A 16,412-nucleotide genomic window follows, 5' to 3' on the forward strand; every position below is an offset into this window, starting at 1 on the left:
GAGAGCTGGAATGTTAGAATTCTTGGCAGCCCTATGTATATTCTCAGCTCTAAATTAAAGATGCTCAAAGACAAACTCAAAGTCTGGAACAAAGAAGTCTTTGGTAACATTCATTTGCAAGTAGCAGAAGCTGAAAAAAATCTGAATGATATTCAAGACCAGATCAACATCTCAGGGAACAATGATACTCTTATGAATGAAGAAAAAATTGCTCAAACAAACCTTGACCTAGCCTTACACAAACAAGAGACCTTCTGGTTGGAGAAAGCTAAACTTAAGTGGCATGTGGATGGTGATAGAAATACCAAGTATTTTCATAGGCTTACAAAAATTAAAAATAAAACTAAAATTATTTCATCACTCAGAAATGGTGAAGACATCATCACTGATCAAGAAAGAATTTCTGAGCATGTGGTTTCTTATTATAATTTTTTTTTTCTACTAACTATTTTTTGCAGGATCAGTCACTTGTCGAAGAGGCAATCCCAAAGCTTGTTGATGAAACTTCAAACAGGATTCTCACAATGTTACCATCAAAAGAAGAAGTAAAAAATGCAGTCTTTGATTTAAACTCAGATGGTGCACCTGGACCTGATGGGTTTGGTGCTTGTTTTTTTCAATCATATTGGAGTATTGTGCAGAAGGATGTTTATGAAGCTGTGCTTGATTTTTTCAGAACTGGTTTGTTTCCCCCCAATTTCAATGCTAACTCAATCATTCTTATTCCAAAAACTCCCAATGCTGATAGTATTGATCAATTTCGACCTATTGCTTTAGCCAATTTTAAATTCAAAATCATCAGCAAAGTTCTTGCAGATAGGTTAGCAAAAATTCTTCCTAGTATCATTTCAAAAGAACAAAGAGGTTTTGTTCAAGGCAGGAACATAAGAGATTGTATTGCCCTTACCTCTGAAGCTATCAATGTGCTGGATAAAAAGTGCTTCGGAGGGAACCTTGCTCTCAAAGTAGATGTATCGAAAGCTTTTGATACTTTAAATTGGGAGTTTCTTAGTCTTGTTCTCAAAACTTTTGGCTTTAATGAGTTATTCTGCAACTGGATTTGGTCAATTCTTCATTCTTCCAAAATGTCTATCTCTATGAATGGAACTCAGCATGGTTTCTTTAATTGTAATAGAGGAGTGAGACAGGGCGATCCCCTATCTCCCCTTCTCTTTTGTATTGCTGAAGAGGTGTTAAGCAGGAGTATCTCCATATTGGTGGATCAAGGGAAAATAGAACTTATTGCTGCTTCAAGGAATAACAACATCCCCTCACATATGCGGATGATTTAATGGTGTTCTGCAAAGGGAAGGTCTCTAGCTTGGAAGCATTAAAATCTCTATTCACCAGATATACTGCCTGTTCTGGTCAAGTCATGAATCTGAGGAAATCTTTTACTTTTGCTGGTGGCATTACTGATTCTAGAATTAATTATATTGTCAACTTGCTTGGTTTTTCTATAGGTTCACTCCCTTTTACTTATCTTGGGGCTCCCATATTTAAGGGTAAACGTAAATGCATACACTTCCAACCTATAGCTGACAAGGTGAAGGCCAAACTTGCAAAATGGAAAGCTTCACTTCTCTCTATTGCCGGAAGAATTCAACTTGTAAAATCGGTGGTCCAAGGAATGCTTGTTCATACAATGTCTATTTATTCTTGGCCAATTAAAATTCTTAGAGATATGGAGAAATGGATGAAAAACTTCATATATAGTGGTGATATCACAAAGAGGAAAATGGTGACGGTAGCTTGGAGGAAAATATGCACAGACTTTGAAGAGGGTGGACTAGGGCTCAAATCTCTCATACGTTTGAATGAAGCTACTAACCTGAAAATGTGTTGGAACTTACTCCAGTCTAATGAGCAATGGGCAATCATAATTAGAAGCAGAGTTTTAAGAGACCATAAATGCATTAATCATCACATCTTCTCATCTATATGGAGTGGAGTTAAAGGTGAATTTCAAGTTATCATGAACAACTGTTCTTGGATAGTTGGTAATGGGAAACAAATAAATTTTTGGTCAGACTCTTGGTGTGGACAGGTTCTTGCTCAAACTTACAACGTGCCTGACCATATGCTTCAGCTGTTACCTAAGAAGTTGGAGAACTATATCAACAATCACAATTGGAACATTTCTGAAGAATTGAATCAAAACTTTCCTAATCTGAGATCGTTGGTCTCTCGGATTACCCTTCCTACTAGTGATCGGAGAGATACGCTAGTTTGGAATCATTCCTCTAAAGGTGACCTAACTCAGAAAGATGCATATGCTTTTAAAAAACATCACTTTCCCAAGATTAAATGGGCAAAGCTCATTTGGTCAAAGGATATTCCCCCTTCCAAATCTCTGCTTGTTTGGCGAATGATGCTAGATAAATTACCTACTGATGAAGTCTTAGCCTCCCGAGGATGTCATCTTCCTTCAGTGTGCTCTTTATGCTTGGCTCAAGAAGAATCCAACTTTCATCTATTTTTTCTATGTGTGTATGCAGTTAATATTTGGAGATGGTTTGCTACTTGTTTAAACTGTCCTCTTCAGTTTCAATCTAAAGAAGAAATGTGGTCCACCATTAACAAATGCTCTAGCCCCCAAGGTAAGCTAGTTATTACTGCTGCAATGATCAATATCTTCAATGTAATCTGGTCTGCAAGGAACCAAAAAAGATTCAACAACAAAACCATTCATTGGAGAACCTCCATAGCTAATCTTATTTCCAGCACCAACCTCTCTGGTAATAACACTCTTGCAACTTCCTCTTCCAGCATGTATGATTTTACTATCATAAAAAAATTCAACATCACTTTGCATCCTCCTAGGGCCCCTCAAATCATAGAGGTTTTATGGCACCCTCCTATTCTAAACTGGATAAAGTGCAATTCTGATGGGTCCTCAAACTCTCTCTCATCTGGCTGTGGTGGTATATTTCGAAACCATAATTCAGATTTTCTTCTTTGTTTTGCTGAGAATACTGGTCAAGAAGATGCTTATTATGCTGAATTATCAGGTGCTTTGAGAGCGATTGAATTAGCAAAACAATTCAATTGGTTCAATCTTTGGCTAGAACTTGATTCAATGCTAGTGGTTAATGCTTTCAAGAACAAAGCCTTAGTCCCTTGGAGGTTAAGGAATATATGGGATAACTGCTTGAACATTGTTACAAACATGAACTTCATTGTATCACATATTTTTAGGGAGGGTAACCAATGTGTTGATCACTTGGCAAACATGGGTTTAACTTGTAATGTTCCTTACATATGGGTGCAGCTCCCTAGTAGCATTAGCGCTTTTGTATCTCAAAACAAGTTAGGGATGCCTAACTTTAGGTTTGTTACTCATTAAAGAGGTTTGGTTTGGCCCCCCTCTCTTTCTTTGTATTTTTCTCTTCCTCTTATATCTATATTTTCGGTAGTCTAGTGTTTTGCTAGCTACTTTTTTGGTTTTAAAAAAAAAATTATTATTATTATTATTATTATTATTATTATTATTATTATTATTATTATTATTATTATTATTATTATTATTATTATTATTATTATTATTCTTATTCTTATTATTATTATTATTATTGAGCTGCTCCCGTTGAACAAATATGATATTTGTGTCAACGCCATGTGGGATTACAGACCTGCAAATTCAATCTACATGCAAGAATCCTCTGGCCCAAGGGTTCCACCCCTCTCACTGTATATGCACTGCGCGCTAAACTTCTTCTTCTCTGGAAGGATCTGAGCAGATGGGGGATTTCTTCTCTAGGTAAAGGTTTTTACGAACTTACTTTTTCATGTCTTGAAGATGTTAAGAGAGTTAGGTCTTTACCATCATGGAACATTAATCCTGGTGTGATGAAATTGTTTACCTGGACAAAGGATTTTTGCCCTAATTTCTATAGCAGCACTTCTGCCCAAGTGTGGGTAAGAATCTATGGTCTTCCTCAGGAGTATTGGAGACCTAGGATCTTGTTTGCCATTGCTGGTAGCGTAGGTACTCCCATCTGTACCGACTCTGCATCTGCCAAGCCAATGATTGAGAGAACATTCGGCCAATTCGCAAGAGTTTTGGTTGATATGGATATCACGCAAACTCTAAGGTACAAGGTACTTGTCGAAAGAAAAGACTTTGCGTTCTTTGTTGAGCTTGACTATGAGAATATTCCAGATTTTTGTAACCACTGCATGAAAGTTGGTCACCATATTGATGTCTGCAAGAATTTGAAGACAAATGCGGCTAAGGATGGTGAAGAAATCCCAAACAGAAACAATACCCTACCAAAACAACCAATTTGGCATCGCAAAACATCTGTGTCAAAACAGGGCAATGTGGTCACTGATCCTATCATTGTTGATAATTCAAAAGATATTGTTAATAACGTGGAAAATACGAATTCTCGCAAATTTTTGGCAAAAAATCATGCAGATTCAAGTGGAGCCAAAAAGAATTTGGAGATACCGCAAAGTAACGCTTTTGATGTCCTGAAGTGCCATGAATCCGATCACGACCCTATCACTCAGGCCATGAAGGATGCAGACACACAACTTGAAAGAGAAGTCAACTTGCAGCTAGATAATCAAGCAGAATGTTGTGAAACTGAAGCTAGCTCGCAAGGAACAGAATTTGTTGATGCCACACAACTAATTCTTAGAAGTGATGACAATGATAGTTTGAACCAAGACACAAATTTTGATGATGATAGTGATGATGCAAATGACCAAATTGAGCCAACAAAGAGAGCAACAACAGCTGAAGAGATAGAGCAGCATAATAGAGATTTTCTCAAGCAGTCATGGGCAAACATAACAGATAATGTGGAAGCTGAGCAGAGACTTCTTCGGGATCTTGAAACTGATTTACCTCATAAAGGGGTTGCGCCTTCAAGCAGTGATGGATTTCAGTTGGTTGTGAGATCAAAAGATAAAGCCGTAAAGAAGAAAACTTCTGTCAAGAGCAGCTACGGTACTAGAGCTAAGGCTGGTAACCCCAAACCATTTAGATGAAGATTCTATACTGGAACATAAGGGGTTTAGCTAACACCCCTTCAAGGTTAGCTCTAAAAAGACTTCTCTTATTACACAAACCTGATATGGTTTTTGTTGCTGAACCATGGATGAATTATATCAATTTCCCTCCCTCTTGGTTTCGGAGATTAGGGTTTAAGATTTTCTCCTTCAATGAAAGAGGAAATCTTTTGCCTAATCTTTGGTGTATATGCTCCTTACAACTTACCCCAACTATCATTGATATAGATAACCAGCAAGTTACCTTCAATCTTTTAATAAATAACAGCCTTGTTTTCTTTTCTGCAATTTACGCATCCACCAGTAACCTTAATAGACAAAACCTTTGGCATAAACTCAACACCCTCCAAGCGACCCATAATGCTCCCTGGACTTTTATAGGAGACTTTAATGCTATTATGGGAGCCCATGAACATTCTGGTAGCTTCTCTCCAGCCAGACCCCCCATCAATGACTTTATATCCTTCACTGACTCTTTCAACCTTATTCACTTACCAACAAGAGGGACCTTTTTCACTTGGAACAACCGTAGATCAGGTAGGAGACACACCAAAAGAAGATTAGATAGAACAATTGTGAACCAACAAATGATTGACCTTTGCTCCTCTATCTCTTGCTCCACTTTAACAAATACTAGTTCAGATCACTTTCCAATTCTTCTAGAATTCAAAACTGATGCCATCAAATTTGCCTCCTCATTCAAGTTCCTTAAAATGTGGACGTTGCACAATGATTGTAAGCAACTCATTTCTGATTGTTGGAATGTTAATGTTGTTGGCTGCCCAATGTTTGTACTTACTACCAAGCTGAAAAATCTCAAAGTTAAGCTCAAACATTGGAACAAAGACGTGTTTGGGAATATTCATGACTATGTGGATGCTGCTGAAACAAAGCTCGATGATATTCAAAATACCATAAACCTACAAGGCCACTCAGATGAACTCATGAATGAAGAAAAGCAAGCACAAACGGACCTTGACCAAGCCCTTAATAAACAGGAAACCTTCTGGAAGGAGAAAGCTAGAGTGAACTGGCATGTGAATGGTGATAGAAACACTAGTTTTTTCCATAGAGTCACAAAAATTAAGAACAAAACAAAAGTTATTTCCTCTATCAGAAATGAAGAGGAAATTATTACGGATCCTCAGAGAATTTCAAATCATGTGGTTAATTATTATAAAAACTTGTTTTCTTCTAACTTTGTTTTGCAGGACTCTTTGCTAGTGGAAGAAGTCATTCCTACTATGATTGATGATCAAACAAATAGACTGCTGACAATGATACCTTCTGCTGATGAGATTAAAGCTGCTGTGTTTGGTTTGAATAGTGATGGAGCTCCGGGGCCAGATGGCTTTGGTGCTTGTTTCTATCACACTTATTGGGAGATAGTAAAGGAAGATGTTTCTAATGCTGTTCTTCAATTCTTCAATACCGGTTGGTTGCTTCCTCACTTCAATGCGAATTCTTTAGTCCTCATCCCAAAAAACCCTAATGCTGATACTATTGATCAATACAGACCTATAGCCTTAGCAAATTTTAAATTCAAAATTATCTCTAAGGTTATTGCTGATAGGCTTGCAAATATTCTCCCCACTATTATCTCTGAGGAACAAAGAGGATTCATAAAGGGCAGGAACATAAAAGACTGTATTGCTTTAGCCTCGGAAGCAATTAATGTCTTAGACAAAAGAAGCTTTGGTGGAAATCTTGCATTGAAAATTGATGTTTCCAAGGCATTTGATACAGTTAATTGGGAGTTCCTTCTTAAAGTATTGACATGTTTTGGTTTTAATCATACATTCTGCAATTGGATAAGGGCAATTCTTCATTCAGCTAATGTCTCTATTTGTATCAATGGTAGTCAAGAAGGATATTTCAATTGCAAAAGAGGTGTTAGACAGGGGGATCCCCTCTCCCCTCTTCTTTTTTGTATTGCCGAAGAAGTTCTTAGTAGAGGAATAAAGAAGTAAAATGGCAGGTCTCCAAGCCTTAAAGGAGCTGTTCACAAGATATGCCATGTGCTCTGGTCAAATCATGAATCTTAGGAAGTCTTCAATCCATGCTGGAGGAATCAGCCATCAAAGGTTAACCAATATTGCGGTTTTCTTAGGATTTTCTGTAGGATCCTTACCTTTCACTTACCTAGGAGCACCGATCTTTAAAGGGAAGCCAAAGAGAAGACACTTTCAATCCATTGCGGATAAGGTGAAGCTCAAATTTGCATCTTGGAAAGCTTCTCTCCTTTCTATTGCAGGCAGAATCCAGCTAGTAAAATCTGTGGTACAATCAATGCTCCTCCACACTATGGCAATTTACTCTTGGCCAGTCAGTTTACTCAGAGATATAGAAAAATGGATAAAAAACTTTATTTGGAGCGGAGACATCACTAAGAGGAAACTTGTTACGGTGGCGTGGAAAAAAATTTGCGCATCTTATGATGAAGGAGGGCTTAACATCAGATCACTTGTCTGCTTAAATGAAGCCACTAATCTTAAACTATGCTGGGATTTATTACATTCACAGGAACAATGGGCATTCATTCTCAAGAGTAGGGTTTTAAGAGATGTTTCTTGTATCAATTATCACATTTATTCTTCCATATGGAGCAGTATCAAAATGGAATTTCAAACTGTTAGAGAAAACTCTACTTGGTTGGTTGGTGATGGGAATCAAATTAATTTTTGGTTCGATTCTTGGTGTGGAGACCCATTGCAACACTCTCTCAATGTTAGTACTGATCTTATGCATGATTATCCTCAAAAACTTAGTGCTTATATTGCCAATTCTTCTTGGAATTTACCAACCACCTTGGCTCAAGCTCTCCCGGATTTGAGAAGAATTGTAAATCAAGTTACCCTTCCAGTGAATGATCAACGTGACTGCTTGGTTTGGAAGCATAACTCATCAGGTAATTTAACTCTTAAAGATGCGTTTGAATTCAAAAAGCACCACTTTCCAAAACTTGCTTGGACAAAATCAATCTGGTCAATGGACATACCTCCCTCTAAATCTTTTTTGGCTTGGAGGCTCATGCATAACAAGCTTCCCACAGATGATAACTTAGCTACAAGAGGTTGTTTACTTCCTTCTATGTGCTCTTTGTGCAAGACAAATTATGAAACTTCATTTCATCTTTTTTTCCAATGTTCTTATGCTTGCAATATCTGGAAATGGTTTGCATCCATCTTAAATATCAACTTTCAGCTTCATAATATGGAGGACATCTGGAAGATTTGTCAAAGGAACTGGAATCCTCAATGCAAGCTCACAATCACTGCTGCTCTAATCAATATCCTCAATGCTATTTGGTATTCCAGAAACCAACAAAGATTCAAAGACAAAAAAATTCATTGGAGGTCTGCTATTTCCACAATCATTTCAAATGTCTCCCTATCTAGTAATCTTTCCAACACAGTAGCTTCATCCTCAATATCTGATTTTATAATTTTGAAGAAGTTTAATGTTTGTATTCACCCCCCAAAGGCTCCTAAAATTATTGAAGTTGTCTGGCATCCTCCAATCTTCCGTTGGATCAAATGCAACACGGATGGGTCAGCAACCAACACGTCCTCATCCTGTGGTGGAATATTTAGGGACAAAGACGCTAAGTTCTTGCTCTGCTTTGCTGAAAACACCGGTATAGGTAGTGCATACCATGCTGAACTCTCAGGGGCTATGAGAGCAATTGAGATTGCAGTGCAGCATCAGTGGACCTCTCTCTGGTTGGAATCAGATTCAGCCCTTGTTGTAAATGCTTTTAAAAATCACTCTCTCGTTCCTTGGAGACTCCGAAATCGCTGGACTAATTGCATGCTTAACATCAGCTCCATGAACTTCTTGGTAACTCATATATATAGAGAAGGTAATAGTTGTGCTGATGCACTAGCTAATTTTGGTCTTTCCCTTGATACTTTAACTATTTGGCTGGAAATCCCAATGTGCATTAGAAGTTTTTATTTTCAAAACAGGCATGGCTTGCCTTGTTTTAGGTTTGTAAACTTCTAAAGAGGTTTGGTTTGGCCCCCCTCTTTTTCATTGTTCTTTTCTTGTTTCTCTTTTTTTTTGGTAATTTATTTTGGATAGTCTTAGCTCCTTGCTAAGCTATCTTTGCATAAAAAAAAAAAATGTGGGTATCCATTAAATGGGTAATATGTGAAATTTGAGGTATCCGAAAGTACTTTTATATATCAATGGAACATATAATATATTTTTTTAAAAAAAATTGGGTTTATTTATTAAAAGTAATTGTGATTGTCTTGAGTTTATTCATTCTCTTTTACAGACACAAAAAATATTAACACAAAAATATTTGCATATTTCTTTCTCGATTTAACGACAAAATTTCTAACCAAAACAAAATACATCACACTTATTTTCTTCTTCCTTTTACCACAAAATAATAGTTTAAAAATCAGCCATTATATATTTAATAAGGGATGTGTAAGTATTTTTATTATTTTATTATTGGGTACAGATAATCGCTGTCACGAGTACAATTGAACCACATATGTACAAATTAATTAACGGGTGGTTGGATATCCATTTATTTTCCAGTTTATATATATATATTAAGCTACCCGTCTCATGTCAATGGAGAATTTTCTATAGGTACCAGTAAGTAAAAAATATTTTACCATACTACTCGTAGTTATACATGAAAAAGATCTAAAACATATATTCTACATGAAATAGATCTAAAACATATAAGAATGATAATGTTTCTTAATATATTATAAAAAATAACGTTATGTTTCCAAGTATATGTTACCCTTCTTCAAAAAAAAAAAGTATATGTTACCCTACAACATTTTTTTTTCATAATTACATCAAAGTAAGGTTTTTTCAGCAAATAATAACAGAAGTCATAGTATTATCATTTTCACAAAATATTATAACTTTAAATATATTGTAAAATATTGAATATTTAACAGAATATAATATTGAATCTTACTTAAGAATGCCATTAAACACTATACATGAGTTGTTCTCTAGGAGAAATATACTATTATAATTATAATTAAATACACCAAATAGCTTACATAGTGATGAGAGTAGTGGTATCAATAAGTTGGATTTTTCATATGTGGGTTGCACTGTGTGTTGCAACGTAAGGTATTAGTATATGTGTGAGAGAAATATATCAATGAGGTCGTGAATATGTTATGTGTCTTAAAAGAAATATGATGCATCTTGAACTGTGTATGTAATTGCTTGAGCCTCCATGGGAGATCGAGCATATGATCATCTGTGTCATATCATGGAAGGAGATGTCTTCTAGATAACGTGTGTGTACCTATTTATTGGATTTTGTGTTCCTTTCTTAAATATAAATTGATTTTCCTAGGATTAGGTGAAACTTTCCATGTTGGATCAGATACCTTATGCTCTTCTTCAGTTTAACATTATTAGAGACGTTCTCACATGCTTTTTACATGGTTACTATGTTCCTAAGTGCTTCAGGTTCTATTCAAAGTGCGTCTATTTGTCAATGCATCCAAACATCTCATTTTAAAAACACAATATCATGGTTCAAAATTAATCTATATCATAAAATTATCACATTTCCATGCATTTTACGATGCGCATCTGTGATTATACGATATATATACATACTCGTTGTTCTTATTACTTATGTATTATCTTTTATGTTTTTTTGACTAATCACCCCTTCATTATTTGTGTGTGCATGTTTACCAAAGCACAATTCTTGTAGATTGTTGGTCGATGATTCAAATTGGGTAAGGAATGTGTCTAAAATCATTTGGGTTTATGGTGTAAAAAATTTATTTTATTTTGTATCTAAAATTTGGTAAATAATTTATTTTATTAAGTATCTAAAATTTGGGTTTATGGTGTTACATTAATGGTATCAAAGACTAATTTATCTAATCAAACATTTACAAATTTATAGAAGTTTGATGTCTATGCTTCTTGTGGCAGTACATCAGCCAAATAGAAGTGCATATCTCCCATAACTGCAGGGAGAAATTCATTTTTATATATTGATTCTACGGTCACGGTTTCACCATCATCAATCTTCATTGAACCTAGTTTTGGATAACATACAGACATTCCAACAAGGTAACCTTCCTCATTCCCTGCTTCTTTTCCCGTTCCATATGTTGGTGTCGATGTACACAAAGTTCTTCCATCCTAATTAATTAATGGAAAACAAAACAATTAATAAATCATTTCATGAGATTAATTTGACTATATATGGAATCAAGAAAATTTATTTTCATTTAAAAAATACAATGAGATAACATAACCAAATTTAACAAAATTTAGTCAAATGAATAATATTAAACTTTACCTGTCCGTATAATGTTGCATTAATAACACCTGTATGCGCATGACCAGAGGCGTAGATAAGATAACCACCTTTCTTCATAGGGATGCTTGCTTTTTGAACGTGGAATAGGTTTGTACTATTATTTTTTGAAATAGTAAACTCTGCCTGTAATAAATTTAGAAAACTTTGTGGATCACTTGTTTATAACGTGCAAAGTAATAAAAAAACTATTATCATCAGGTTTAAGAAATTATCTTGTTTTGTTTTTACATGCAAATGATATTTTTTAATATTCTTTGATAGTAAATAGAGTTTCAATGAGCCTCCTACTAAGGTTTTCAAACCCAATCGCCTAAGCCACATATTGGTCGTGACAAAATTTAATTAACCACAAAAATTAAAAAATAATAATTTAAATTATTTACTTACCTGACAATCATGGATTGTTTCAGAACCATTTGTTTTTACCCGATCAGTGACGTCAAGTACATAAAATCTAACTGGAATTTGGTGTTGGTCCCAGTTAACCCAGGTTATGTTGTATCTTATGGCAAGATTTCTCCTTGGTGCTTGAAATCCCTTTCTCATTTTGCACTGAAACTTATCTTGGCAACAAAGGACTCCTGCTTTATATTCAGGAGTCACTTTTCCATGGAATCCAACTGTCACATCATAAAAATTTTCAGGGAGATTAAACTGGTCACACCTACATTGAATACAAATTTTCTTATCTTCAACGCCTCGTGTATCAATGACCAACACACCCAACAACCATTGCTCTTCCCACCCTTCTGTAATATCTGCAGGTTTACCTATTTCAACCGCAAATGGATAAGGAAGTTTTGTACTTGTTCCTCGCGTTTCACTTCCAGAACTCCATTGATGTGGAAGAATACCCTTGTTGCATGTTCCATCATTTCTTTTGTAAATGAGATCCCCAGAAGGTTTGGTATGATCATTTGGATCTCGTGACACTGACATATTCTTCTTTAGAATATATTTTAAAATATACCAATGATGAATGTAAGTTTCATGCAATGGTACAGAGTTTCCATGTTCATCAACTAGATCAACATCAAAGCTCTTGATTCCAACATGACCCTTTGGAAATTCAATATTATACATTTGTTTATCTGCGACTTCTCCAGGCCCCACTTCAAACTCTTTTGACAAATATGTTGTTGATTGGATAACATTTGGAGACTGTGGTTGTGAATAAGTTGTGCTTGATAGCATCACAAGTAATGATAATGAGAAAATACACGATTTAGAGATTAATCTCATGTTTACCTGCAAGCAAATGATTATTGTTACATCATTAGTTATGATTAATGCTTCTATTGTTATTGTTTTGTGCAAGTTAATAAATGAAAATACCGTAGTGGAGATTTCTTCCTTCTTGAACTCCTTGGAATTGAAGTTAAAAACTTGTAGAATTCAATTTTGTGAAGATGTGGAGATCTTGCATGTTGCCTACTTTTATAGTTGAAATCTAAAGGATTGACATAACTTTGACGTGTAGATATTGCATGTTTTATACTCTTTTTAACAATTCCAACACATATGTTGACTCACATTTTTAGGTTTCTGAGTTGTTTTTATATATTGTTAAGTAGTTTAACAACAAAAAAATCGTTAAGAATTTATTAGAAAATCTAAAAATGCAAGTCAGTTAGATAATTCCTTTTATCTGGCTATTTTTTAGAAATAAAAAGTTTATTTTGAATACATCTCAACAAAATATTATAATTAACAATATTATTTACAAATATTAATTAGTTAGAGATATTGGTTGTTATAATTTTCTTTTGAAAAAAAATGATTCATACCAAATAAATTTTTAATTTTTTTACAAAAGTAAAATAATCGTTACCGTGTATACCTGTTAACAATTGGATCAATATAGTCATTTTTAATATACAGTAATACAATCTATCTCGCAATATCTTGTGGTGTCACCCTTTATCAATTATCATTACAAATAAAATTTAAGAGAATTTTTTTTATTTTATATTTTCATATATGAGAGTTTACTTTATATGTTTTAACAATACACTTAAAATTCAACGAAAAAAAATCAGGGAATATGATTTCGAAAAAAAAAACAAAAATTAATTAGTGATATTAGTTATTACATCCAATTTTTTTAATAAAAACATGTATATAACTGATGCGAGTACAAATGATACTTTTACCACAATCAAACAAAATCTTAGTGAGTCTTGGCAGAAATTGTTGTCAAAATTGATTTAAATGATTATATTTTCACGTTACTCTATTATTTCAATAGTTGCAAAGTTATACTTTTCATAAAATTAAAAAATGAATAAACACGAAAAGATTATTAATGTGGTTCTTCTTAATAGATGTAAAGGAATAGCACTACAAAAAAAAAGATAGTAAAGGAATATTATTATTTTTTGGGTCAAGTATTCTAGTGGTTAGAATTCATCTTTTTTAGGTGAATATGTGGGGAGTCCGGGGTTCAAACCCCGAACCCTGCATATAACAATGCATGTCCCTGCAAACTGAACTATGCTCACAGGGACGTAAAGGAACATAATTACTCTTGGGTTTAGGGATGACAATAGATATTATTATTATTATTATTATTATTATTATTATTATTATTATTATTATTATTGAGCTCCTCCCGTTGAACAAATATGATATTTGTGTCCACGTCATGATCATGTGGGTATCCATTAAATAGGTAATATGTTTTTTTTTTGATAAGCAAGGAGAGAGGACAGGCTTCAAGAGGCAACATCGACATCCCAACTATGTTGGCACCCTGAGAAACCTCCATCCTATGCCGCCAAACTCTAGAGATTTTATTAAAAAAAAAGCGGGAAAATAATTACAAAGGAGGGGGGACTAGACCAAAACCCTCAAAAGAAAACATAAAGAAAAAAAAACAATAAACAAAAACAACCAAAAAACAGATTAAGGAAATCCGTAGTTAGGTAAACCACATCTATCCCGAATGAAAAGGTTTGTGAGACAGATATAAATTCTTTAAAACAATCCAAGTATCAGAATTACTGATACCTCTAACATTCCAATAGAGAAAATTCATGGAGCAGTCGGATGATTACCACCCCGAGAACGGGTTTTAGTAGGCTGCTTTGCTAAGACCTGTTGAACTTTAATTTTATGTTTCTGCTTCCTTGTTAGGACCAGTGTGAAGTCTTCAGCAGCTTATCTTTCATCATATTCACGAACTCTGTTCCACAAATCTAGACTGTGCTGAATATTCTTACTGGGATGAACTTCTTGTTGTTGTAACTCGACAACCACTTGCTCCTCTTGAATTGTCGTGGGCATGCTTACACCAAGGGACTGCTCTACAATCACAGGTGACACCAAGGAATGGCCTGACCCAGAATGCACGTCAACGTGCTCAATAACAGTATCCGTCTGAACCTGAACTGATTCTACAAACACCTCATGCACCTCATTATGCTCATTGTGCTCATCAGGGGATGAATGTGGTACACGCTCGTTAGAACCCTTGGGACTCTCCCCCAGCTCCCGAGGGCTTGAACGAATGTTTTCCATATCATCATAAAGCGTAACAGTGACATCATCCAGCGTGGGGTTCTCCAACTCCTCCAGCGATGTCTGATGCAACCGCTCTGGATGCACGTCATCGTGCGCAACAGTGGAAACATACTCTAACATTGACATAACACGTGGCAACTCCTCAGGAGATATTATGTCAAACACATTGTGTAATGGAAAGCTGAAAGAGTTGGACGACAGAGACGACATGGATACAGGGACGTCCGTATGAGAAGTAGCCACTGTTGAAGTAACAATAGAAATCGGCCCCACCTGTGAATTAGAGTTCAATGCAGAGGAAGGAATAGGAGCAGAATTGGCATGTGAAGTCGAAACCAGAGATGTAGGAGTAGCAGAAACCGGTACCCTCTGAGTGGTAGTAATTGTTGAAGCAACCCGAGCCAGAACCCACTTCCAAATGCCTCCATTGGCCGAAGTGTAAGCACCCACATCATTGTTCTGCCGAGAGGGTTTAGGGGGTGCTGCCTCAGCAATAATAAGTTGTTTCCCACGATCATTCTTCTCCTTTGGTGGCTGCGGATGTAACCATCGACAAGTGGAGACATTGTGCCCAATAGAGTAACAGTGATGGTAAAACAACGGTCTCCTCTCATATTGAACTTCCACTTTGAAAGCGAAGCCATATCGTGCCAACCGCGCTTGCGATTTCCTTTAAAGTTCTCTCCCGCCAATACTCCTACAGTAACTCAACCAAGCGAATCCAAAGCGAAATATGTGTCTGTTTCTGAGAAAGGTATTTGAAATCTTTGGTCCACTGCGATAATCCCGGCTGGAGGTTGACTGTGCCTGCTGCCCATATTTTCCGTAGATCATCCGCCGAGTCAAAGTGAAAGTCATAGTACCCTTTGCCGAGAGGCACCATTTTCCAGCCCGCCAATGTCTTCCAAAGCTTCCCTATTTTGGTACTTAGGTCTCGTGCAGAATACGGCTTATTTCCCTTGTTAAGAGTCAATCTAGCCCTTAACGCATTATTGCATTCTTCTACACCCTTATGGTACTCCTCCTGGCAGATTCTGATGCTCAAAGCATCTCCTTTGATGCATGGCGTAGGGAGAGGTCTGTCATCATTCACTTTTTGACCCGCTAAGGCTGCTGCAAATGATTTAGTTGTTACTGTAGGTGGTTGCACAACTGCTGAAGGAACTGGTTGCACAACTGCTGAAGGGACGGTGTCGGACACACACGGCCAAGGGCACGTGTATGCCATACTGGGTCACCGTCAAACAAATCAATACAAATGGTAATTCACGTAAAATTAAATCACGTACACCACAAGAATTGAATGGAATCTTGATGACCGCCGTAATTTGTGTAGATGCAAACACAAACCAATACAATTGGTGGAATTCCAAGTGTAAAAAGTAGTGATACACCACAAGAAATTAAATTCACCACCGAACAAGAAATGTATGGAAAAATTTAGTACTGTTCAATAATGAATGGCAATTGTTAGAAGACAAAAAAGGAGTGGAAATCCAAGAATGAAGTTGGGCGGCGCTCATTCTAGGAGAACCCT

At 35.9% G+C, this 16,412-nt stretch overlaps 1 protein-coding gene and 1 pseudogene across 1 annotated transcript; both read right to left on the minus strand.

Moving 5' to 3' along the window:
- Nucleotides 1-10,859: 10,859 nt before the first annotated feature.
- LOC146898340 (uncharacterized) lies at nt 10,860-12,595 on the minus strand. The gene is made up of 3 exons (XM_085733932.1): nt 11,741-12,595; nt 11,333-11,476; nt 10,860-11,172 (listed from the first exon to the last, which is right to left on the minus strand). The coding sequence occupies exons 1-3, from the start codon at nt 12,593-12,595 to the stop codon at nt 10,942-10,944; spliced, it is 1,230 nt and encodes a 409-aa protein (XP_085590058.1). The 3' UTR covers nt 10,860-10,941.
- A 1,502-nt stretch (nt 12,596-14,097) lies between these two features.
- LOC146898341 (uncharacterized) lies at nt 14,098-15,272 on the minus strand (annotated as a pseudogene).
- Between the last annotated feature and the right edge of the window lie 1,140 nt (nt 15,273-16,412).

This window comes from Medicago sativa, chromosome 8 (genome assembly GCF_051527215.1).
Source record: "Medicago sativa cultivar Bolivia chromosome 8, Bolivia_mono, whole genome shotgun sequence".
NCBI lineage: Eukaryota > Viridiplantae > Streptophyta > Magnoliopsida > Fabales > Fabaceae > Medicago > Medicago sativa.

Bases quoted from the DNA above. Each gene is read 5' to 3' on its own strand.
- LOC146898340 (XM_085733932.1), bottom strand. From the start codon at position 12,595: ATGAGATTAATCTCTAAATCGTGTATTTTCTCATTATCATTACTTGTG. The intron at 11,477-11,740 runs GTAAGTAAATAA...AATTTATTACAG, and splicing joins AAACAATCCATGATTGTCAG to GCAGAGTTTACTATTTCAAA. The intron at 11,173-11,332 runs GTAAAGTTTAAT...TTAATTAATTAG, and splicing joins ATGCAACATTATACGGACAG to GATGGAAGAACTTTGTGTAC.